Below are 25,481 nucleotides of genomic sequence, written 5' to 3'. Positions count from 1 at the left end.
TCTGCCTCTCTCTCTCTCTTTCTCTCATGAATAAATAAATAAAAATCTTTAAAAAAAAAAAAAAAAAAAAAGAGAAGAATCAGATACTCAACTGACTGAGCCACCCAGGCACTCCAACACTGTGATTTTTAAATCCATTCAGGGTTTTATATTTCTATAGCAAAGTACTAAAACCCATTCTCATCTTTTTAATTTATTTATTTTTTTATTTTTTGAGAGAGAGAGAGCATGCAAGCAGAGGGAGGGGCAGAGGGAGAGAGAGAGAATCCTCAAGCAGACTCCCTGCTGAACACAGAGCCTGACACAGGGCTCAATCCCAGGACCCCAAGATCATGACCTGAGCGGAAATCAAGAGTCGGCTGCTTAACCAACTGAGCCACCCAGGTGCCCCAACATTACGAATTTTAACATGTGCTTTTGAAATGCAGCTAATCTATGAAAATGATATGCAGTTATAAATTATTTGGCTGAGACTAAAGAAAATGAAATGAGATAAATGATGGAAGTTCTAAAGACTTTACATTTCAGGCCCCAAAAGGACAGTTGAAACTTGAAAGAGTCTGATTCATATAACACATGTGTTGAAAGCTACCTATAGGCTGTGAGTTGAACTATGTCCCCCAAAAAGATATGTGCAAGTCCTAACATCTGGTACCAATGAAGATGACCTTATTTAGGTCTTTGTAGATGTAATCAAGTCCAAATGAAGTCATACTGGGTCAGGGTGAACCCTAATCCAATGACTGTGTTGTTACATGAAGAGGGAAATTTGGACAGACACAGACACACAGATAAGAAAATGCGATTTAGAGACAAAGGCAGAGATTGGAGTGGTACAAGCTAAGAAATGCCAGAGATTGTCAGTAACCATCAGAAACTAGGTAAGAAGCACAGAACAGATTCTCCAGAAGAAACCAACCTTTCCCGCACCTTGATTTCAGACTCCTAGCTCCTAGAACTGTGAGACAATAAATTTCTGTCATTTTAAACCACCAAGTTTGTGGTGGTTTGCTATGGCAGCCTAGACTAATATGCCATATAAAACTGAAATGGATCCTTCCCTCTAGGAACAAATTCTAACATATTCTGTTCATTAATCTTAACTCCATTAGGAGTATATTGGAAAGTGGGCATTTACAATGAATCTCCAACTTATTATATGTCTACTTAATCTAAATTGTTACAGACGGTGCCTGGGTGGCTCAGTTGGTTAAACGTCTGCCTTCGGCTCAGGTCATGATCCCACGGTCCTGGGATAGAGTCCCGTGTTGGGCTCCCTACTCAGCAGGGAGTCTGCTTCTCCCTCTGCCCTTCACTCTGCTTGTGCTCTCTCTCGCTCACTCTCTCTAATAAATTTTTAAAATCTTTAAAAAAAAATAAATAAATTGTTATAGACAGAACTCAAACAGGTAAGCTGCTTAACATTTATTTTAATCTTTTAGGTGAAACATAGTTTTCCCTTAACTATTGATAAAGTGAATGGAAACGGTCTGAATATTTGATTTCCCTCCAAAATTGATATGTCAAAATCCTAACCCCCAAAAGATGATGGTTCTAGGAGGTAGAGCCTTTGGGAAGTGATTAGGACATGAGGGTGGAGCCCTCATGAGTGGAATTAATTCTCTTATGAGATTCCAGAGAGATCCGTTGGCCCCTCTACTGGTAAAGACACAGCAAGAAGGCACGAGCTATGAATCAGGGAGAGGGCCATCACGTGATCATGCCAGCACCCTGATCTTGGAATTCCCAGGCTCCAGAGCTGTGAGAAAAAAACTACCCAGTCTGTGATATCTGTTATAGCAGCCCAAACAGACTAAGACAGTGATCAAATACCTTTAGATCTCTAGACCATACTACTAACCTCAAGAACCATGAATATTTTGTTGGCTGTCTCTAGCACATGGTAGAGTTGACATATATGCTGATGTCTCAGGTTCTTCAAGGCCTCAATCTCTGTTTTGACCCGGGGCAAATCACTCTGTGACAAAACACATTACATGAGCAATAAACCTATTTGGGAAGTACACCAAGCATTAATATCAACAGCTTTAATACTGAGTAGCAAAAACAACCAACAGCCTCAAACTGTTCAAAGCATAGAAAAATATAACAAAAATTATTTGTATGTACACATACACACACACACACCCAAAAACCTTGATGGTTTTACGAAAGACTAGTTTGATATGGGTCAATAGTACAACGTCCAGAAAAATCAAGAGTCTCAGACTCCCTTAGAAGGTTAGCATTCCAAACAAGGAAAATAACAGAGACATGCCTGCACTACCATTTTCGGTCTTAGCAGCATCCCTTAAGAAGCATGCTGAGCTAAAAACTGGTGATGTAGGGGCGCCTGGGTGGCTCAGATGGTTAAAAACTGGTGATGTAGGTGAAAGACACGCAGGTCTTCACTGTCTCAATCTTCCACCTTTTCTATGGGCTTAAAAATTTTCAAAACAAAAAGTTATTTGGAAAGGAGGAAGAGCCAAGCTGAAAAAATTTCCAAGTCCATATTAAAGACAGAAATCTAGATATCCATGAAATAACAAGTAAAACTTTATTGTAAAAAGAGGCTCAATCTAATGATCAGTGGCTTAACATCCAATTTTGTAGGACCATACAGATGTCAGGTCTTTTTTTTTTTTTAAAGATTTTATTTATTTATTTGACAGAGAGAGAGACAGCAAGAGAGGGAACACAAGCAGGGGGAGTGGGAGAGGGAGAAGCAGGCTTCCCGCTGAGCAGGGAGCCCGATGCAGGGCTCGATCCCAGGACCCTGGGATCATGACCTGAGCTGAAAGCAGATGCTTAACGACTGAGCCACTCAGGCGCCCCACAGATGTCAGGTCTTGACCAGGATCAATTGTAACTTTGACTATTTCAAAATGACAATCTTTTTTTCTTTTTTGGGAGGAGTGGGAGTCTGATGACTAAAACCCTGGGAGTAATAAAAACATTATTAAAGTCCTAGGAAGCAATTAAAATAAGCATAAGAACAACAAAAAATACAAAAACAAGTTTAGGAATAATGAATTAACATCATTATATTGATGCTTTAGAATAAGTTTTGAGTATCAGTGTGGTAACACATTTTGTAACAAACAGTTCACATTCTGTTTGCTATTAAAGCATTTGTAGTGTTCACATGAATAAGGCACACTAAAGTTATAATTGAACTTTAAATTGATTAAGGGAATTAATCAGATTTGTAATCTGCTTTAAATGCTCAGGAAAAATCGTTTTTAATGCCTTTTTATTATCCAATTTATTTATACAATATTGAACAATGAAAAACAAAAATACTGAAGGAGAACCTGAATTGTTGGTTGATAGATTATTAAAACTAGGTTCTGATTAGGTCGCTGTGTGATTCTGGCATTTATCTTGGAAGGAGTTCAAAGAATTGAATGACACTGCTATAATAAAATTCCTCACGTTCCCTCTGACTTATTTACGTATGTTAATCAGCACTTATATCCTTAAAAATAAAAAATAAGAAAAATAAATAAAAATAAATAAGGTAATAATTAATGTTAAATTCTGTCTCATTTCAACAAGGGAGACCAAAAGAAGTTCAATGTGACTAATTTTAAAATGTATTTTCAGTAAATTGTTATTTTTTATGTTTGATAATTATCAACATTTATACAATGTTTGTGCTGTTTTACTCAGTTGTACAATACTAATAATTATAATGCTAACTTAATCCACAAGAAAAAACATTTTAACACTCAGAGATTTTTGGTTAGAGAAAAAAATGATTTTTTAATGTTTTCTAATTCACGTCAAAAAAAGAAACGGCCACAGATCCATACTACGAGACTAGTGAATTCCCAACAGAAGGAGACCAGAACAAAGAAAAACAAAGAAACCAAACCATATGAGGGATGGTAAAAGAATTAGAAACAAAAGACCACTCAGGTGACTTCAAACACTAGAAAGGGTATAACAGGCCCAAAAAGACCATCAAAAGAGACACGTCTTCCCTTAATACAAAAACAAAAAACTTTAGGTACTTTAGGTACATTAAAACCCAGACCACATACTGATTGAATGGGCTGCTTTTGGAGGTAATGAGCAGCTCAATCCTGGAAGCATCCATGTAGAAGAGAAAAAGGCTGATTACAAAAAGGATTTCATGAGATAACTTCTAAGGTCACTTTGAATAAAATTCTAGGACAAGACCTATCGATAGTAAAAAGAGATCAACGTTTAGTACGGGTGTCATGGGGAGATATTAATATCCAGAAACACATGTATGACTATGAAACAACTGCAGGAGAATGGATCCTACCGACTCCAGATGGGTACAACTGCCCAGCATTAAAATTAAATTGCCCTTCCCCCAGATTACTTTATACATAACTGGCAATTTTTAAAAAAGCCAAAAAAAGAAAAGCTACAGAAAGATGATTCTCATAAAAGTAGTAACGAGGACATTTGAGCAAATTCAGGTTTTAATTTACAAAATTCATCTATAAATATTTTTTAAATAATCTTACACTTACCCCTAGTGCATTTTTATCCATGATTTTTATAGCTACCATTTCTCCGGTGAGGATATGGCAGGCAAGTTTGACCTTTGCAAAGCCACCTAAGTATAGGAAAACGTATTATAAAGAGATAAGCAAGAGTAACCGAAAATCATCATCAGAGCAACCAGAGGACTCAGGCACAAATACCTTTCCACATGCTTTTATTTTCTGTCTTTTAACATTTTAATTTTAAGTATCCTCTATACCCAATGAGGGGCTCAAACTCACAACCCCAAGATCAAGAGTTGCACACTCCAACTGAGCCAGCCAGGCACCCCTCCATATGCTTTTAAAAGGCTCTATCAATCCAGATTTTCCTGGAAATTTGTGGCTCTTTCTTCCTGTTGCTTCCAAAGTGTTAGCCATGACCCTAACCTCTCCTCATCCAATGCCTAGCAAGATTATTTTTTACCATGATAGTATCTTTAACCTTGGGTTGAAGAAAATAGGAAAACAGAAATCGCTGCTTAGAAATCTGCTTTACAATTAACATTGCAATTAAATTCGTTTTATAATTAACACTAATAGAACACAATATAAAGTTGCTGAGAAAAAAAGACAACAGGAAACATCCGCTCAGTTTTAAAACTGGATCAAAAGCAGGATATTATGTTTCAAAACTGGATCAAAAGCTGGATAAATGTCTATACATCAGTATCTAAAAGAAATTGCCAACTTGGGGCACCTGCGTGGCTCAGTCGGTTAAGCATCTGCCTTCAGCTCAGGTCATGATCCCAGGGTCCTGGGATGGAGCCCTGCATCGGGCTCCCTGCTTAGCAGGGAGCCTGCTTCTCCCTCTCCCTCAACCCCTCTCCCGCTGCTTGTGCACTTTCTCTCTCAAATAAATAAATAAAATCTTTAAAAAAAAAAAAAAAAAAGGCCACTGGGTGACTCAGTTGGTTAAACGACTGCCTTCAGCTCAGGTCATGATCCCAGGGTCCTGGGATCAAGTCCCACATCAGGCTCCCTGCTCAAAGGGGAGCCTGCTTCTCCCTCTGCCTCCACCTGCCAACTCCCCATTTGTGCTCTCTCTCTGTCAAATAAATAAATAAAATCTTAAAAAAAAAAAAAAGAGAGAGAGAAATTGCCAACGTAACATTTCTAAAAAGAAGCTCCTGGTGGTCCCTCTTATGGTCTTCCCCATCTCAGTAAATGGTAACTCAACATTTTCCAAAAACCTGGGAGCCATCCTTAGCCCTTCTCTTTTGTCACACACTCCGTATCCAACCCATCAACAAATCCCATTGGCTCTGTCTTCAAAACACATCAGTGTTACCTTGGGGGAAAAGAGGCAGGTACTGACTGGAAACTTTCTGTCTTAATCTGAACAGGGAACATGTAGGTGGATGTGTACATAAAACTCCATCAAGACTAGTATATTTTGTATATTTTATTGTGTTGCACCCCAATAAATTAAAATACACATACACACACACACAGTGTAAAGAATCCCACCCTTTCACTACCTTCACTGCTATCACCCTCATTCAAGTCCCCATCATCTCCAGCAACACTCACCTGAATTATTGCAATAAACTCCTAACATCTCTCTGCTTCTGCCCCTGCCTTTCCCAGCCCAAACTTTTCACAGCCAAGCAGCCAGAGTGACCCTTAAAAACAAAGGTCAGGGGGCACCTGGGTGGCTCAGTCGGTTAAGCATCTGCCTTTGGGGGTGCCTGGGTGGCTCAGTCGTTAAGCGTTAAGCGTCTGCCTTTGGCTCAGGTCATGGTCCCAGGGTCCTAGGATCGAGCCTCACATCGGGTTCTCTGCTCAGCGGGAAGCCTGCTTCTCCCTCTCCCACTCCCCCTGCTTGTATTCCCTCTCTCGCTGTCTCTCTCTCTGTGTCAAAATAAATAATAAAATATTAAAAAAAAAAAAAAGCATCTGCCTTCGGCTCGGCTCATGATCCTGCTTAGCGGGGAGCCTGCTTCTCCCTCTCCCTCCCTTCCCCCACTGGTGCACACGCACACGCACGCACTCTTTCTCTCAAATAAATAAATAAAATCTTAAAAAAAAAAAGAAGAAGAAGAAAAAAAAAACAAAGGTCAGATAGATCACTCCTTGGCTCAAAACTCTCCAGTAACCTTTATTCTAAATAAAAGGACCCACAAGGTCTCTCCTATTACTCTCCTCTCTCTTGCTCTACTTTTTCTTTCTAAAGTAGATTTAAGAATTTTAAAATTAAACTGAAAAGCTCATGACTGCCCAAATGCACTATATTCTCAAATAGTTGATCTGTCCTCTGCCTCCAGGGAAAAAAATAACAATTACCTGTCCCAATAGTTTCATATAATTCATAGTATTTGAGAAGTTCATCATAATCTTTCATAGTCCTCCTGGAGGTTTATACAATATTACAAAAAGAACCTGCAAGATAGAAATAGTACATGATCAAAAAAGGAACTACTATGAGATTATCTCCTCCACTCTTGTAAGTGCATATATAAATACATCATAGGCATATAAATGATACCAGAAAAACTGATTAGCTATATGTTTAAGAAAAAAAAAAACACAACTGGCTTCTATCTCATACCATATATAAAAATCAAATTCAGATCAAGGAAAGACTTATATATGAAAGATAAACCTTTAAAAAAAATTTTTTTTTAAGATTTTATTTATTTATTTGACAGAGAGACACAGCGAGAGAGGGAACACAAGCGGGGGAGTGGGAGAGAGAGAAGCAGACTTCCCACTGAGCAGGGAGCCCGATGTGGGGCTCGATCCCAGCACCCTGGGATCATGACCTGAGCCGAAGGCAGACGCTTAACGACTGAGCCACCCAGGCGCCCCTAAAATTCAGAACTTTTGCATGTCTAAAGATATCCTTTAAAAAAAGAAAGCCATAAATGTGAGAAAATATTTGTTAACACTTATAAACAATGGATTTTTATCCAGAATATACTATATACAATATAGAAAAAGACAACCCAAAAGAAAAAAGAAGCAAATAAAATAAAAAGGCATATCATAAAAAAACACAAATGACCAATAAAAACATGAAAAAACGTTCAGTTTTATTAGTCATCAGGGAAATGCAAATTAAGATTCCAATGATAAACAATTTTAAGAAACATATGAGATAGACACATATGTTATTACTATGCTCCACAATTTACATGTGTTACATATACAGTTGGTCCTCGAACAATACAGGGGTTAAGGGCAAGGACTTCCTTGCACAGTCAAAAATCCACATATAACTTTTGACTCCCCCAAAACTTAACTAACAGCCTACTGTTGACAGGAAGCCTTATCAATAGCATAAACAGTCAATTAACACATATGTTGTATGTCATATGTATTATATACTAAATTCTTACAATAAGGTAAATTAGAGAAAAGAAAATGTTATTAAGAAAATCATAAGTGCCCGGGTGGCTCAGTCGGTTAAGTATCTGACTGTTGGTTTTGGTTCAGGTCATGATCTCGGGGTCCTGGGACTGAGTCCCCCATCGGGCTCCTTGCTCAGTGGGGAGCCTGCTTCTTCTCTCTCTGCCTCCCACTCTCCTTGCTTGTGCTCTCTCTTTGACAAATAAATAAATAAAATCTTTAAAAAAAAATCCATGTAGGGGCGCCTGGGTGGCTCAGTTGTTAAGCATCTGCCTTCAGCTCAGGTCATGATCCCAGAGTCCTGGGATCGAGCCCCACGTCTGGCTCCCTGCTCGGCGGGAAGCCTGCTTCTCCCTCTCCCACTCCCCCTGCTTGTGTTCCCTCTCTCGCTATCTCTCTCTCTGTCAAATAAATAAATAAAATCTTTAAAAAACAAAACCATGTATAAGTGGACCCGCACATTTCAAAACCATGTTGATACATACTCTTAAGTATGTATCAAAAAGTATATATAGGGGCGCCTGGGTGGCTCAGTCGTTAAGCTCAGGTCATGATCCCAGGGTCCCAGGATCAAGCCCCACATCGGGCTCCCTGCTCCACAGGAAGCCTGCTTCTCCCTCTCCCACTCCCCCTGCTTGAGTTCCCTCTCTCGCTGTGTCTCTGTCAAACAAATAAATAAAATCTTTAAAAAAAAAAGTATATATAAATTAGCTGTAAAAAAAGTCTTAGGTAGTTACTATTTGATTTTTTCTGTTTTAAAATTAAGTAGAATTACAAAAAATCATGGGGATGAGTAGGGCCCTATTGTGTACATGAATACCTAAGGTCACACTCATACCAGCTTTGTGTCATTTGTGGAGGATATGCTGTTAGTTGACTTTAACTAGAGATTAGCAGTATATCAGGCAGAAGTGCTAGTGCAATCAGACTGTCAACCCTGAATTTTCTTTTTTTCATTTATCATACAGATGTGCTTACTGAGCACCTATGCTGTGTCAGACCTGTGTTTTACACTAACTCTGTAATGGAGAAGAAAAGAAATGTGCTCCCTGCCCTCATGAATCTTGCATTCCAGCAGAGAAGACAAAAAGCAAATAGATAATAAATAATTAAAAGTTGTCACAAATACTGAGAAAGAAATAGGCAACAGTGGTCAGAATGGGTTGCTGAGAAGGTAATATTTAAGCCAAGATCCAATTCAAAGGATGAAAAGTGAGAAAAAGAAAATCAGCCCTCAGGTAATCAAATTGGAGGGACTGTTAAAATGATAATGATCCTGGGGCGCCTGGGTGGCTCAGGTGGTTAAGCATCTGCCTTTAACTCAGGTCATGAGCCCCTCTCCCACTCCCCCTCTTGTGTTCCCTCTCTCGCTGTCTCTCTCTCTCTGTGTCAAATAAATAAATAAAATCTTTAAAAAATAGTAATAAAAATTAAAATGATAATGATCCTTTCTTAGACTGACTGGTGTTTTCTGACCAATGTTGTCCTCCCACCTCCTGCTTCCTTAAGATACCCACCTGCTGAAATGCCACAGCTCTTTGACAATATCCATTCTAAAACTGGTCCTTGCTTCTCTAATCCTTTCTTAAAATCACCAGCACAGTTCAAATCCTATAAGCCCCTTTTCGGTTCCTAGGGAGTATGGCTTCTCTTGCTGCAGCAAGCTAAGAAAACCTAATGTTTTTGTTTTGTTTTGTTTGTTTTTTCAAAAATCAGGTAAGCTAATATATATCAATAAATCTATGAAAAAAAAAGAAACACAAAAATCAGGTAAGCTTCCTAATGTTTTTACTCCAGATGTGTTTAGTGGTCTTTGGTCAGTAGGCCTCAACAGGAGTTGGGAGCCCAAAAAGAAGGAGAGAAAAAGTATTCCAAAAAGAAGGAATTTAAGTGCAAAGATCCCAGGGGTTAAAAAAAAAAAAGATCTACATGTACTGAACTGAAACTGCTTTTAGGGGTACCAACAAATGGAAATGCAGATTTGGAGCTGGGACAATTGGTTAGCCACATGGAAAAAAAGAATACTGGATCTCTCATACCACACACAAAATCAATTACAGTTAGTGTAAAGACTTAAAAGTGAAAGACAAATCTTTAAAATGTAGACTGCTAAGATCTTACCCATACCAGGCCCATAGCTAAGAGTGGGAAAAGGCAGAAAGGAAAAAGAAAAGTAAGAATTAGAATATAGTTTCATGGAAGCCAAAAAGGAAGAAAAAAGTAAAATGAGTAAAAGAAAGTTTCTAGGAAGTAGATTTCTAAAATTTTCTAAAAGTGTTCATATATAGGTCAAGTCCTAGGACATGAGTCTCAGTACTGCAAAGTGGAGATTTCTTTATGGGTAGACATGGGGTGAAAGATCTCTGAACCTATACAGAAATGGCTTCTCTAAGGGGCTCTCCTGCTCAGAGGCTGGTGTGGAAGGACAGGGCTACGGATTTCAACCGTGGGAAGAGATGTCCCAACACCCCTTAGAAAGCCAAGCAGGAATCAGGAAGCCCAGGGAAGTGGAGGTCACTGAGTCAGGCACAAAGAATCTCCCATATAATCCAGCACAGCACCCCAGGACTCTAGAGTTCACAAAGGGGTTTGAGGCCAATACCCAGCTAGTAACGAAATCCTCCTTTGCCTGGCCTGACCCCTGTGCACAAATCTTCCTTGGTCACCTGCAGCGGACTACCTGTGGCAGAACAGGGTTCTGGATCCTCAGACCCCATTCTCTCTAACATCTCAAAAAATTAAGTGAGTACATGCATATCCAACTCGGACTTGGGAAGTTAAGTTCCACCTGGAAAGGGCAAAGCTTATCCATCTTGATTGCCATCTCTCAGTAGTGGAAATCTGGTGTTAATGCTCATTTCTAGGGCCAGATAGTCTCCCTTCACCAACAGGCAGAGCTCTAGCAAGCCCGCCAAAGGCTTGGGATTGATGAGTGGCCAGCACCATGTTCACTACCTTCATGTTCTCTGTTCCTCATCCTCTCTCATCCAGAGCTGAGTGGCCAGCATGTTACTCAGCCTTAAAAGTGGTCATGACTTTGGAAGATCTAGAATGCGAGTTCTACCTCAGGAGTGTGGTGAGTTTATTTAAAAAACAAACAAACAAACAAACAAAAACAGGGTAAAAGGAGAGATCCTTACTACAGTGAGGATGGGGCACCTTCTTAAATTGAGGTAGAGAAAAAACAATGAAATAATCAAAAGCCCAAGAGCTGCAAAAGATATTTTTTCAAATATCCTTTTAAATCTCCTTTTAAAATGCCTAAAGCACTCTGATTCAATGAATCATTTTACTTAGAGATAAAAGATAAATTACTGTCAGCAAGTAAAAAGCCTTCAAAAATTTGGTCAGTGAACAGAACACTAGAACAGAAGCTTTGGAAGGAAAATTAAAACTCAAGGAAAATATCAGCCTTAAGAAAAAAAAAACTAAACAGTTTTAATCTCAACGCCAAAGCTATTATAGCAAGAAAGATAAAAGATCATGGACAAAAGACATTCTGATCCAATAAATAGTAGTTATTTCCTAGGAAGAGACGGCATTGGACCAACTTAATTAGGTTGAACTTTTAATCTAGCTGAACCTGCATGAATGGGGTAAGGCGATGGAAGAAGCAAAGTCAGGTCACAGAAAGCTGGGATATAAAATATTCTGCTTCCGCTGCATGGCAAAAGTTACTCCAGGGAAGGAGACATCACAGAGGTGATGCCTGAGGCATAGGATTAAAAATATCCTGGGCGCCTGGGTGGCTCAGTTGGTTAAGCGACTGCCTTCAGCTCAGGTCATGATCCTGGAGTCCCTGGATCGAGTCCCGCATCGGGCTCCCTGCTCGGCAGGGAGTCTGCTTCTCCCTCTGACCCTCCCCCCTCTCATGTACTCGCTCTCTCTCATTCTCTCTCTCAAATAAATAAATACAAAATCTTTAAAAAAAAAAAAAAATATCCTTAACAGCAGTACTAATTCAGAAATCTTTTAAAGAGTATTTGTCAGTGGGGCAAAGGTGGGAATGAAGTGGAACCACACCCCAAAAAGACAGGGCTCATATGACTAAGAAATTTCAAAACAGACAACAGCAGTAAAAGTACAAGTCAACACAAGAAATCTTTGGGATTCCGGGGCGCCTAGCTGGCTCAGTTGGTGGGGCATGCAACTCTTGATCTCGTGGTTGTGAGTTTGAGCCCCACACTGGGTGTAGAGATTACTTAAAAGTAAAATCTCTTTTTAAAAAGGGGGGGGCACTTGGGTGACTCAGTTAAGCATCCAACTCTCGGTTTCAGATCAGGTCATGATTTCAGGGTCATGGGATCTAGCCCCACATCTGGCTCCGTGCTGGGCGTGGAGCCTGCTTAGGATTCTCTCTCTCCCCTCTGCTCCTCCCCCCTGCTCCCGTACACTCTCTCTCTAAAAGAAAGGAAAAAAAGAAAAAGAAATCTTTGGGATCCTGATGAGGAAGAAGAGAAAGAGCAGGAGATTAGAAATGGGGGCATGTCAGGCTATGAATCTGTTCAAAGCCCAACTAAGGCAGTATTGGGGTATTCAGAACACAGGGGCTAAAAAGGAAACACAAAAAGACATTTCAAAGCTTAAGAACCACGAGATGGAAATGGACAAAGGCCTCGCAAAATGTAAGACTCCTAACTGCCAACTGCATGTGTCTAAATTCCATACAAAGGACTGGGCTTTGTTGCCATACTCAAAAGGAGACAACCATTTGTATGACATTGGAATTCACTTCCCCAGATTAGAGATATAAGAATTCACAATTAACTTGATAGATTTCTCCCAAATGAGTTTTGAACTTCCAGGTCATGGCCTCAAGTCAACTAGCAGAGATCAACTTGTGCCAATGTAAGACAAAACCAAGCACCTTCTCTTTCTCTTTCTTCCTTTTTCTTTATCTCCCACCTGCCCCCTCAAATTATACCATGTTTTTGGATGGGTAATACAAATGTGGGCCTCAATTATATCTACTGAATCCAGGGAACATCATTTTTGCTACTGTAGAAGGAAACTGGTGTTTGCATTGCAAACTGCTATAATGACAGCAGAGTTTACTTGGTTTTTAAATTTTGTAGAGCTGGTCTAAATATTCTTAAGTGCCCTGTTTATCCTTTAGAGTTTAGAAATATAGAGCATAGGAAGGATGGGACTGGAGTAACCCAACTTTGTAGCCGCTTAAAGGAGGTATATGATCAATGTGGAAGGCAGCCTCTCAACTGTGGATAATGAAAAAGAAAACTGGACCCCAATCAGATACCTGAATGTCCTTCTCAGTGTGACTAAACAGAATTGTGGGCATGTACATTTGGGATCTTGAATTTCTCTGAGGCAACAAGGAAGTGCTTAGATAATGGAAGATTTATCATTAAATTTTATAGAAGAGCAACAAATTGGGGGCAATTTCTTACTAATGGTATTAGCTGGGCTATGCTATTACCTGCTGGGTAATACATTTACCTCATCTGTGAGCAGGATATTTCAAATAAGAAGTAGAATACAGAATAGCTTATAAGGTGGCCTTGTAATTGATACATTTAATTAACATCCTCTCCTGCTCCTTTGCAGAGGATGCTGGGAGCACCAACGAAGAGGCATTCATTCTTAAAGGCGTTAAGGGACTCATCTGCCCATCTGGTTGGTCCACAGTAGATACATAAAAAGTCAGATCCGCTGGTGAAAGAAGCCCATGATGGTGCAGTAGGGGAGTTTCCGATTTCTCCCAAACAACATAGTAAACAGAAACCATATTATGAACAAAAAAGTTAAGGAACACTGGCTTCTAAGCAAAACTCCAGGTACCTCTGAAACCCGCCGCCACTTTCCCCCATTCCACTACCAAAGAGAAATACCAAAGGTGAGGCTCAAGAACAATTACTCAGGCTAGCTGCTACAAGTCTGATCGCTTTCTTGGGATGCTCTCCTTCGGGAGTTTCTCTTTTTCCCACCAGTTTCTTGGTGGTGCTGCTTCTTTTACTGCTTTGGCAGGCTGGGTATATCCCTTTTAGTGTGAGCCTCTTAAGCCACTACTTTAGGAAGGTGAAGGAAGAGGAAGGATTTGGACTCTGAAAAGGGAGTGGTTAACACATAACGTGCAATGGGAATTCACACCTCTCGCAGCCTACTTAGTGGCAAACGCTTTGCCTGACCGTCACCAATAACCCTGAGGTAGGTACGATCATTATCCTCACTTACAAAGGAGAAAACCGGGGGTCGGAAAGCCTGACTATGTCATCCGAGAAGTGGGCTCACAAGGTGGGGCTCCGGGTAAATTCTCCAGTCTCCTGCGAGCCAGGAGCAAGCTGGGCTCACGCCGCCGGTGCCCCGCGCGGCGCACAGCCCGGACCCTGGTCCTACGGGGGGAGACACTAACCTGCGGGGCGGAGGGCCGGGCTGGGCGGGACCGGGTAGAAGAACACGGGAGCCGGCCAGCCGTCCCGAGCGAAGCAGCGAGTGTCCAAATCCCCGAGGAAGCTTTGGAATCGTCGGGTTCTGGCCGCTTCCGCCCGCCAAGGAAATCAAACCTCCCGGGCCGGAAGGGGCGGGGCGCTGCGGGGGCGCGCGCGGCGCTGGTCTGGGTGAGGCGGGGGCGCGCGGCTGAGTTCGGACCCGACGCCGGAAGGGCTGGACAGGGAAGGGGACCGCAGGGTGGTTCTGCGGCTGCCAGGGCCGGTGACGTAAGGCTTTGGTCTTCTGTCTGGGTATGCCTTCAGCCGAGGGCATGTGAAGGTTCTCCAGGGGGCGTGGACGTACAAAGTTTCCACATAATTCAGCCTTCTTACGCCCCGCTTCCTAAAATTGATCTGCAGAGAAGTTGCTAATCTTCACGGTTCTCATTTTGTCCTCTCCTTGCCCAGTGGCCCTTCTCTCACCCATCAAATACAAGTATACCTCTCCTCTCGCCAAATCTTACTAAAATGTGCTGCCACCTGGAATAAAACCCCCAGGGGCCAAATTAATTGTCCATTAGGTAACTCAAGGTACCATAAACACCAACCCGGCCTCACAGTGGAAGTCTTTCTAATACAGTTCACTGTCTGATCATTATGTGATTTTCATCTCTGTATGAATTACAATTGTAACGGTAACTCTATCTGGAAGAAAAAATAAAAAATTATGGCCACAGGAAAGAAAACATTAAGTATAAATTTGCATATGTATTTTTAAAATAGACATTACTTTTTGGGGCACCTGGGTGTCTCAGTCAGTTTGATGTGGGAAACAAAGGCAGAAGAAAAATTATTAAATTTCCTTACTACCTACAGCCCATTGACAAGTCCTTGAAACAGGCAGAGTGACATTCCTCTAGGGACTCAACTGCCTCAATGGTAATATTTTGCTAAGGGCAAAAGGCAATCCTAGTCTGACCGCTTCCCCCCGCCCCCATCCTGTAAATCTACTTTAATGTATAAAACTTCCTTTGGAAACTTCCTTTATATCTCTAAACCCCCCAAGATATGTGTTGGTAATCAACCCCCAAGCATATGGCCCACCGATATACATCTGAAAGGTCTCATGACTAAGGTTTTATTAGACGGCAATAAATGACAATAGCTAGCCCCCTCAAGGTCCTGGAAACCTTGCTTTCAAAATTCCTTAGAGACTTATGCTATCCCTAACCCCCTCCCAACTTGAAAGTATATAATGGGCCACTCCTCATGACCTCAGTGCAGCTCTTCCTGCCCAGGGGTCCTGTCCCCAGGCTTTAATAAAACCACCTTTTTGCACCAAAGACGTCTAAAGAATTCTTTCTTGGCCGTTGGCTTCGAACCCTAATGTCATCTTTCCTACATCAAGTTAAGCAGCGGACTCTTGATTTCTGCTCAGCTCATGATCTCAGGGTTATGAGATGGAGCCCCCAGTCGGGCTCCACCTTGGGCTTCTCTCTCTCCCTCTCCCTCTGCCCCTCCACCACCAGCTCACAGGCTCTCTCTCCCTCAAAAAATGAAATAAAAGAGACATTACTTTTTGTAGAGCAGTTTTAGGTTCACAGCAAATTTAATGGTAAGGTACACAGATATCCCCTAAAAATTCTGCCCCCACACATGCATAGCCACCCCCATTATCAATATCCCTCACCCAATCACCAAAGTGGTACATATGTTACAACTGATGAACCTACATTGACATATTATCACTCAAAGACCATAGTTCATATCAGGGTTCCCTCTTGGTGTGTACATTTTATGGGTTTAGACAAATGTATAATGACATGTATCCACTATTATAGTCCATGCAGAGTAGTTTTGCTGCCCTAAAAATTCTGTGCTCTGCTCTACCTACCCATGAAGCAGTATAGTTATATATTTTATATATATATATATATATATTTTTTTTTTTTTTACTGCAATGAAGTACAATAGGGTTCTAGATAAAAGATTTTCAAGCAGAAAAAATTACATTAAGATAACATTCTGTGGAATGGAAATATGAATCAGGAGAAAAAAAGAGGAGAAATGAGCAAGTGTTAAAAAAGAAGCTGTGTATTTTTGTTTGTGTATTTTTTTTTAAGATTTTATTTATTTATTTGTCAGAGAGAGAGCATAAGCAGGGGGAACGGCAGGCAGAGGGAGAAGCAGGCTCCCAGCTGAGCAAGAAGCCCAATGCAGGACTCGATCCCAGGACCCTGGAACCATGACCCAAGCCAAAGGCAGACACTTAACCTACTGAGCCACCCAGGTGCCCCTGTTTATGTATTTTTTTTTTAATGGCTGATGGTGGATATCAAATCACCCAGTATTTCCAGTCCATTGGATAACTTTAAAGGAGTGATGTTACAGCTTTATTCTAAGATGTATACAATAATCCAGCTTTTTAAAGAAATATTTACAATAATCCAAAAATTATATTCTTTGACCATTCAGGATTATGTGAAAATTTAGATGTCTACTTTTTCAAAATTATTTTGAGTGTACATATTTAAAAGAGTTTGAATTTAGGATAGTAATTATGCCACAAGGCAAAACAGTCCAGTGCAAGGAGGCAGCGCTCTGAGTTGTGAGGCCTGAAAGAAATGCCTGATCCAAACCAAAAAAATAATAATAATAAATAAAAATAAAAACTTCTCAGTTACAAGAAAGAAGAAGAAGGAGAAGGAGAAGAAGAAGAAGAAGAAGGAGAAGAAGAAGAAGAAGAGCCTGATCCTCTGCAGGCCTATTTCCTCATATGGATAATAAGGAGATTGGATTATGTTTGTGCTGCTCCCTGTTTCATGAGTCACTAACTGGGTGGGTCTGGCCATTTGGGATATAACATGTCTACCAATAATTATACCATTAGCAGCAATAATAAGACCCACTATGACTTTTTGAGCAGTTAATGTGCACTTATATGTATCATCTCTATAACCAAACGCCTGACCCTCTCACGTAGGGTAATGTGTGCTATTCATTCTTCCATCAGTCACCAGTGCCTACCCTATCCCAGACCCTGTTCAGGGCAATGCCAGAGAAAGGAGAAAAAGAGATACGGCTTCGGCCCAAGGAAGCTCACAGACAGAACAGCCAGATTCAGATTCATAAACAACCAACTCTAATAAAGGGCCAAACAAAAGTACTAAATACAAGTGCACACAACCATGCTGATTAGAGCTCAAAGAGGAGAGCAATCATTTCTGACCAGGGGATTGAAGTATTTCATACTGGAGTTAGGCCTTGGGGGAAAAAAAAAAAGAAAAGAAAAGCATTCTGCAGACAGGGCAAGGTACATGTGCAGAAGCCCAGAGGCAAGAAAATACAAGTCTCTTCAGAGCAAGGCATGTTGGGTTGAGCCACAAGGAGACAGGGGGTGTGGCAAGAAAGGAAGAGCAGGTAAGTGGAGACCCACCTCATCAGGCCTTGTGTGCCCGGCTAGAATTGGGTGGGGTGCTGACCAGGAGAGGGGGATGAGCAGATGTACCTTTCAGAGAAAGACCCACCCTGCCAGCACAGGAGTATCTGGGCTCGGCAAGGCAGGGTAAGAACTGTGCTTCTCTGGTGGTAGAATGGATGCTCGGATGTCAGCACTATATGTGGCTAAGTCATCAGTGGAGACAGGAAGCAAAGTCTTCAGTCCATTCACAGCAATGCTGCTTCCCTTACTAAGCCCAGGTTATAAGCCATGTCTTGATTCCTATATACAATCCAAGAGAAATTGGGAAGCCATACAAAATTAAGTTTTTGGCCATAGTCCTGCTAGAAAAGGGGATAGCTCTAAAAAAAAAAAAAAATCCTATTAAAAATACTTCACAGGTGCCTGGTAGCTCAGTCGGTTAAGCGTCGGGCTCTTGGTTTCAGCTCAGGTCATGATCTCATGGGTCCTGAGATAAAGCCCCATGTCGGACTCTGCACCCAGCATAGAGTCTGCTTGGGATTCTCAATCTCCCTCTCAAAATAAATAAATAAATAAATCTTTATTTTTTATTCTTTTTTAAAGATTTTATTTATTTATTTGACAGAGACAAACACAGCGAAAGAGGGAACACAAGCAGAGGGAGTGGGAGAGGGAGAAGCAGGTTTCCCGCGGAGCAAGGAGCCGGATGAGGGACTCGATCCCAGCACCCTGGGATCATGACCTGAGCCGAAGGCAGACGCTTAACGACTGAGCCACTCAGGCGCCCCAATAAATAAATCTTCAAAAAAAAAACTTCAGAAATTTGAATTTGAAAACTACCTTGGAAATTTGTTAAATTTCCTAATTTTGATCATTGAACCTGTAGTTATGTAAGAGAGTGTCCTTGTTCTGGGGAAAACAGAGAGAGGGAGAGAGAATGATGATGATGATGATGACAGTGACAATGATGATAGGGCAAAATGTGGAATTAGTGAATCTGAGTAAAAGATATGTGAGAGTTCCTTGTTCTGTTCTATTCTTGCAACCTTCCAATAACTTTGAAATTGTATCAAAATAAAAAGTAAACAAAAAATGTCAGGAATACATTTCTTATTTTTTAAGATTTATTTACTTATTTTAGACGGGGGTAGGGGCAGAGGGAGACAGAATCTCAAGCCGACTTGCACTAAGTGGGGAGCTCATCATGGGGCTCAATCTCATGACCCTGAGGTCAGGGCCCAAGCTGAAGCAAAGAGTCAGACGCTTACTTGAGTGTGCCACCCAGGTGCCTCAGGAATACATTTCTTAATTCTGTTTACCCTTAGCACCTACCACAGAATCTTAACATCACTATAAATAAACAATGGTTTATCTCTTAAGTTTCCATTCTCTGCTAGACACTGTACTAGGGGCTGTAGATACATTATTTCTAATCCTGCAGAGCAGATATTCCTATTCCCATTTTACAGATGAGGAAACTGAGGCTCAAGAAGTTTAGTTACCCAGTAAGAAGCAGAGCCAGGGATCCGAAGCTCAGGCTTTTTCAGCTGTAGTTCTGTTAATGTTTGCTGAACTGAACATGAGAGAAGTTTGAACAATTGAAGTTTAAGGTACATACAAATTTAAGAGACTTTATGAATTAATAAGAATGATAATGAACACTCTGATCAAAGAGAGTACCCTCATCAATAGGCAAAGGCTAAATATTACACATTAGAATACTATGCAACCAATTTTTCAAAAAAAGTAGATAAATATACTGCCATTAGGGTTTCCAAGTAAAAAAATCAACATAGGGACATATTTATACTAAAAAATTATCCAGTATTTATCCAAAATTCAAATTTCACTGGGCATCTTATATTTTTAATTGCTGTGTCTGGCAAACTTAAATGCCATGGAAGGATGTCTGCTTTTTAGGTGAAAAAATAAGCTACTTATATAGATAAATAGTACAGCCCCATTTTTGTTTAGAAAAATGTATAAGTATAGGAAAATGTCTGGAAGGATATATTGTAGGATATAATGTTTAAGTATAGGAAAATGTCTGGAAGAATATGTTGTAGTGTTAAAATTCCCTCTAGAAAATGGAATTAGGTTATGGAGAGGAGACTCTTAGTTTTTACTTTCTATGCTACTATATTGCATGGATTTTTAATTGAAATTTTTATTGAGATAATTATAGATTCACATGCAGTAGTAATAAGAGATAATGCAGAGAGATCCCTTATATGCTTTGTTCAGTTTCCCTCTAAATAAGTAAAAAAACCTCTTTTTTTCCTCTTCTTTTTACTACTCACACTAAACACTCTGACACCAGCTTAATGTTCACAATTCAATTCAATTCTGACACTATCTACCTAGAGTTAGCATTAGACAACACATTAGACACACTAAGGTTGGTCCAAAAAACTGCACCCACTTCAGATGCCCATCTGGAGTCCGGGCCTCCTGCGCTTCAGACCAACCAGCTATAAATCAGGGGTTCCCATGACCCCCTACTCGGGTTTGATAATTTGTTAAAGCAGCACACAGAACTCAGGAAAACAGTTTACTTACTACATTACTGGTTTATTCTAAACGGATACAACTCAGGAACAACCAAACAGAAGAGATGCATAGGGCAAGGTATGTGGAAAGGGGCTCAGAGATTCCATGCCCTCTCCAGGCGAGTCACCCTCCCAGCACTTCGATGTGTTCAGTGACCTGGAAGCTCTCTGAATGCTTGGCTTAGGGTTTTCTATGGGGGGTTCACTATGTGGGTATGATTGATTAAATCACCAGCCACTGATCATTAACTTCCAGCCTCTTGGCCCTCCCTGGAGGCTGGGGGATGGGGCTAAAAGTTCCAATTCTCTAATCACAATGTTGGTTCCTCTGGCAAAAACCAACCCCTCCATCCTTAGGGGCTTTCCAAGAGACTCCAGCCAATAGTCATCTCATTAACATATAGAAATACACTTATTGCTTCAGAGATTCCAAGGGTTTTAAGAGCTGTGTGTCAGGAAAGGGGGAGGGGGGAAGGCAGACAGCAAATATATATTTCTTATTATGCCATATCCCCAATGATAACATTTTGTAAAACAGATTCATCCAAGGTGTTGCGTGTTATCAATGGTGTATTCCTTTTTATTGCTGAATAGCATTCCATGGTGTGTGTGTGTGTGTGCATATATGTGTGTATATATATACATTCACATGCTGAAAGACATCTGGGATGATTCTGGTTTGGAGCTATTACAAATAAAGCTGTTATGAACATTTGTGTGAGGGTTATTGCATGCATTTTTAAACGAATTTTTAGATCTAAAAATAATAGACTATATAAAAATGTTAAAACATCAACATGACAAAAAAAAAACACGCAAATAAATTGAAAAGCCAGCCACAAACTGGGAAATATTTACAACTTATTCATAGACAAAATAAACTGGTAGCCGAGATTACCTCTGGGGGAACTGACTGGCTAGAGGAAAGAAAAGGAAAGAAAACTTCTTTTTCACCACTTTGGCTTTGTACTGATAAACTTCATTGGTGCATCAGGACCCACAGCAGGGTGAGGTCCACGTCACAAATCTAAGCCTAAACTGGCCTGCACTTACAGGAAACACCTGTCATGGAAACCTATCTCCTACACCGACCCCAGTCCTCCAGCTCAGCTTTAGCTAGCTCACCTTACCCGAGAAAACGGGTCCTGTTAGCCCTATGAGGAAATCCCCAGCCTCCTAGCCAATCATGCCCTGTTTCGGCATTGCTGCTTCTAATGCTCTATAAAACTCCTTCTTACCCCAGATCCCACGGGAAGGGTGCTTCGCCGCTGGGGAGGCACTGTACTCCCCCCAATCCGTGGATTGTTTTCCTTTGCACAAAGAACATCAAGCTTGTTACTGAACTGTCTTAGTTTTGTCATTTGATAGTACCTTTTGAATTTTATACCAAACTTGTCTATTACCTTTTCAAAGCTGAATTGCTTTTTAAAGTAATATGTGCATTTTTAAAATCTTTTGCAACAGACATAATTACTTCAAATAAAAAAAAATTTACAAAATGATTTTCTGGATGAAACAAATAAGCTATATGCTGTGATTTCAGAACTACATAATCCTCTCCCAAAGGCCTGGGGACATGGGCAGGAGGTGTTTCCCTGATGAAATTAGTGCGAATGCACAAAAATATAAGAATCTTGCCCACCCAAGGAGCTAATGTGCACGTTGCTGCGGAAATAAAGATGTTTTCTGCAAGTCTTTACTGCAAGGGCAGAAACAATAAGCTAGGAAACTAAACTGTAGGTGACAGAAGTGGGGAAGGAAAGGGACCTACATGGAGCAAAGAGAAAAAAAGGTCACCTTTTAAGAAATGGACTCTGTAGGGGAGCCTGGCTGGTTCAGTCCGTGGAGTATGCCACTTGTGATCATAGGGTCATGAGTTGGAGCCCCATGTTGGGTGTAGAGATTAAAAAAAAGAGAGAGAGAAATGGACACTGTATTCAGTCCCTATAGATGGATGATTTGTCACCAAGGGAGAGACTGGGCAGGGCAGCAGGGAGAATTCTCCAAGTCTGAGCCCTTTCAGAGCTAGCAGGAGGGGACTGAGCCACAGCAGCATCCAGGCACCCTGCCTCACTGGAAGCTTGCATCCTCTAAGCAGCCTTCTGGGAGCGGAGGGTGGCCAGTTCCCGAAGATTTGTTGTCCTCGTGTGAATGAATCCACAAGCTCTGGCTTTTCCCTAGTAGTCTTCTGGGAGTTTAGTGACTGCGGTGAGCACCCCAAAACTGGGGTCTTCTGAGTGTGTGAAGCCTGAGCTCTCGTTCTCAGGAGAATGCACCCTTGGCCTCTGTGATCATGCAGCCTTAGGCACACACTTCCAGTAGTCCGCTGAACACCAAGGCTCACAGCCAGCTGCTCAAATGTTGCTGGGAGACTCTGGAATACTGGAGGCCAGAGACCATGTCTGGGAGCCTGCTCCCAGCCTGGCACACAGTAAGAATTCAATAAACTTTCTTTTTGAAATGTAACATGCTTGTGTGTGTGTGTGTGTATCTGTGTGTCTGTGTGTGAAAGCTTAGCTTAATTTTGAGTTTGAATTCACATTCTGCCAAAGGAGCAGAAACTTAATCTCAGGCTTTTGGAGTCCACCCCACAATTTCTCTTCCATCTCATTAAGATGATGGAGGTGAGCACCTGACCCTTCCTTGGTCATCAGCCCATGCCAGTGACCATCACCATTTCTCTCATTCCTGACAGCCAAGACCCTTCTGGCCTGGAAGCTCTCTTCCCTTTCCTGCCATCTGAGACTGTTGGGAATCAGACTCCTTCTCTGGAGTAAAAGAATCCCCAAGCTTCAACTTTGCCTCATGAGGCTCTGCCCAGAAGGCAGGGCTTGTCCCTCCACACACCACCAAGGTCTCTATCCCCATTACTTCCCCTTTGTCTTTTCTTTCTCCCAGCTGCAGGGAAACCTCTTCTTTGTTTGAGGGTGGGGTTTGGGAAGCCGGTTCTCTCTCAGAGAGATTTTATCTATTCTTGGAGTCTTCTCTACTTATGGAAGGGCATATATTTTTGGACACCAGAGCAAGAGAGACTCCTTTGATTTTCTTTCATCTCTATCACATCCCTTTCCTAGGGACATAGAAGACCAAAAAGGCAGCCCCTTGAATGGAGGAGGGGTAGGGCAGTAAATTGAGAGGAAGGTGATAAAGCACATGGTGAAAGGAATACCGTTAAACATCTCAAAAAATCAGGAAACAAACTGAGGGTTGCTGAAGTGGTGGGGGGTGGGAGGGATGGGGCGGCTGGGTGATGGACATTGGGGAGGGTATGTGCTACGGTGAGTGCTGTGAATTGTGTAAGACCGATGAATCACAGACCTGTACCCCTGAAACAAATAATATATGATAATTTTTTTAAAATCTCAAAAAACTGTATTCCAGCACACACAACAGCTCGCTACATTTTTAATGACACGTGAGTGAATGAGTATTCACACCTGCCAAGGGAAAAATTACCTTGCATTGTGTCCCGGCTTCAACCCAGCCGCCATCCTGTGTGTGCCTGAGAGCCATGACTATCAGAAGATGTCATCTGGAGGGTCATCTACGGTAACCGAGCCCACAGATCACCCTCCTTGGGTACAAATAAATCTTGAAACAGCTTTCACTCCCAATTCAGAAGCTATGCATGCTGGCCAGGATTCCCAGAATCCCTGAAGCTGGGTTGGGAGATGGAAATCCCAACCTGTTCCCTCTGAGGGGAGTTTCCAAGTTAAGGAGAGCCAGCAGGTCCGAGATCAGAACGTTTTAGGTCAGAACACTGGGAACAGGTGGACTGCTGATCAGGCAGCTTTGGGCCTGGCTGCTCCGCCTCTGTTGTGCACTCAGTCCCCTTGCCTCCTGTGACAGCTGCTGGAGACCCCTCCTTGCTGTGAGGTCCTCATAGCAGAGCTTCCTTGGCTCTGCCTCCCCATGGCAGGGCCAGCAGAGGACTCTGTGTGGAACTGAACTGAAGGACAAACAGGAGGATTTAAGCTAAGAAATGGGCATGTCCACCATAAGAAGGCTCCCTGGCAGTTCTCTAAAATCCCCAACCCCATGGCCAAAGCTATCACCCTGTCTTTAAGAAGGGCATTGTAGAGTGCTCAGGGGATTGCAGTGAGGTCACATAGCTTCAGCCCCCAAGGCTGAGAGGGGCCTGTACCAGCCCTGGAGCCTTAGAATCAGGGCCTGGAGTCCAAGGCTCTCCACTGAGCAGACGTCTACCAAACACTTGCTGTGTGTGGAGACAGAGATAAAAGTGATGCCACCCAACAAACATTTAATGGGCTCCCTCGAGTCCCTGCTTTCACAAAGCTTACCTTCTAGGAAGAGAGACAGAGAACAAACAAATAAACATATGAGTGGTTTCATTTCAGAACGTGACACTTGCTGGTTAAGAAAGCTACGCAGGGACAGGGAATGGAAAGTGACGTGGAGAGAGTCGTTATTGCAGACAAGGGTCTGAGGAGGCCCCTCTGAGGAGATGACAGGAGAGCAGAGGTCTGCAGGATGAAAAATAGCCACGTGAAGGTAGAAAAAGAAACATTCCACACAGAGGGAGCAGCAGATACAGGTTCTTGGTGTGTCCAGAGAAGGTCTGCATGGCGGGCGCAGGAGAACGGGAGGAGGACGGCGGGTGGTCACGTGGGGGAGGCGCCGGCGCTGTCACCGAGGGCATAGCGCCTGCCGCCCATGGAAGCACTTCAGATTTCATTCCGGGTGTGAGGTAAGGTCAACAGATGAACAGAGGGGTGACATGACCTGATTTACATTTTTAAAAGGCCAGAAGGCAGCTGTGTGGAGAACTGACTGGAAGGGAGAAGAGTTTAAGTAGTAAGACCTGTCAAGAAAGCTCTTGCTGTCACAGGAGATGACAGTGGCTTGGGTGTGGGTGGCAGTGATGAATGGTGAAAAGCTGTCAGGATCCTGGATATATTCCCAAGGCAGACCCCACAGGACTTGCTGATGGAGTGGATCTTGGGGAGTAAGGAGAGGAGTCAAGAATGACTCTAGGGGGCGCCTGGGTGGCTCAGTCGTTAAGCGTCTGCCTTCAGCTCAGGTCATGATCCCCGAGTCCTGGGATCGAGCCCCGCATCAGGCTCCCTGCTCGGCGGGAAGCCTCCTTCTCCCTCTCCCACTCCCCTTGCTTGTGTTCCCTCTCTCGCTGTGTCTCTCTCTGTCAAATAAATAAAATCTTAAAAAAAAAAAAAAATGACTCTAAGGTTTTGAGCTAGGCACGTGGGTGAATGGTGATGCCATCAGCTAAGTGGTA

General features: G+C 42.0%; 1 protein-coding gene across 1 annotated transcript in view; it reads right to left on the bottom strand.

The window, feature by feature from the left end:
• The window catches only part of MELK (maternal embryonic leucine zipper kinase), an 81,448-nt gene extending 74,554 nt beyond the window's left edge, over nucleotides 1-6,894 (bottom strand). Inside the window, exons 1-3 of the mRNA XM_036076146.2 lie at nucleotides 6,807-6,894; nucleotides 4,509-4,594; nucleotides 1,862-1,978 (exon numbers count right to left, since the gene is read on the bottom strand). Coding sequence (XP_035932039.2) covers nucleotides 1,862-1,978; nucleotides 4,509-4,594; nucleotides 6,807-6,864 — 261 coding nt within the window. The 5' untranslated portion in view covers nucleotides 6,865-6,894. The remainder of the gene's footprint in view (nucleotides 1-1,861; nucleotides 1,979-4,508; nucleotides 4,595-6,806) is intronic.
• Between the last annotated feature and the right edge of the window lie 18,587 nt (nucleotides 6,895-25,481).

The sequence above is a fragment of the Halichoerus grypus genome, chromosome 14 (assembly GCF_964656455.1).
Source record: "Halichoerus grypus chromosome 14, mHalGry1.hap1.1, whole genome shotgun sequence".
Lineage (NCBI taxonomy): Eukaryota > Metazoa > Chordata > Mammalia > Carnivora > Phocidae > Halichoerus > Halichoerus grypus.
Note: the sequence above shows the minus strand (reverse complement) of the source record. Positions and strands in the feature narration are given on the sequence as shown.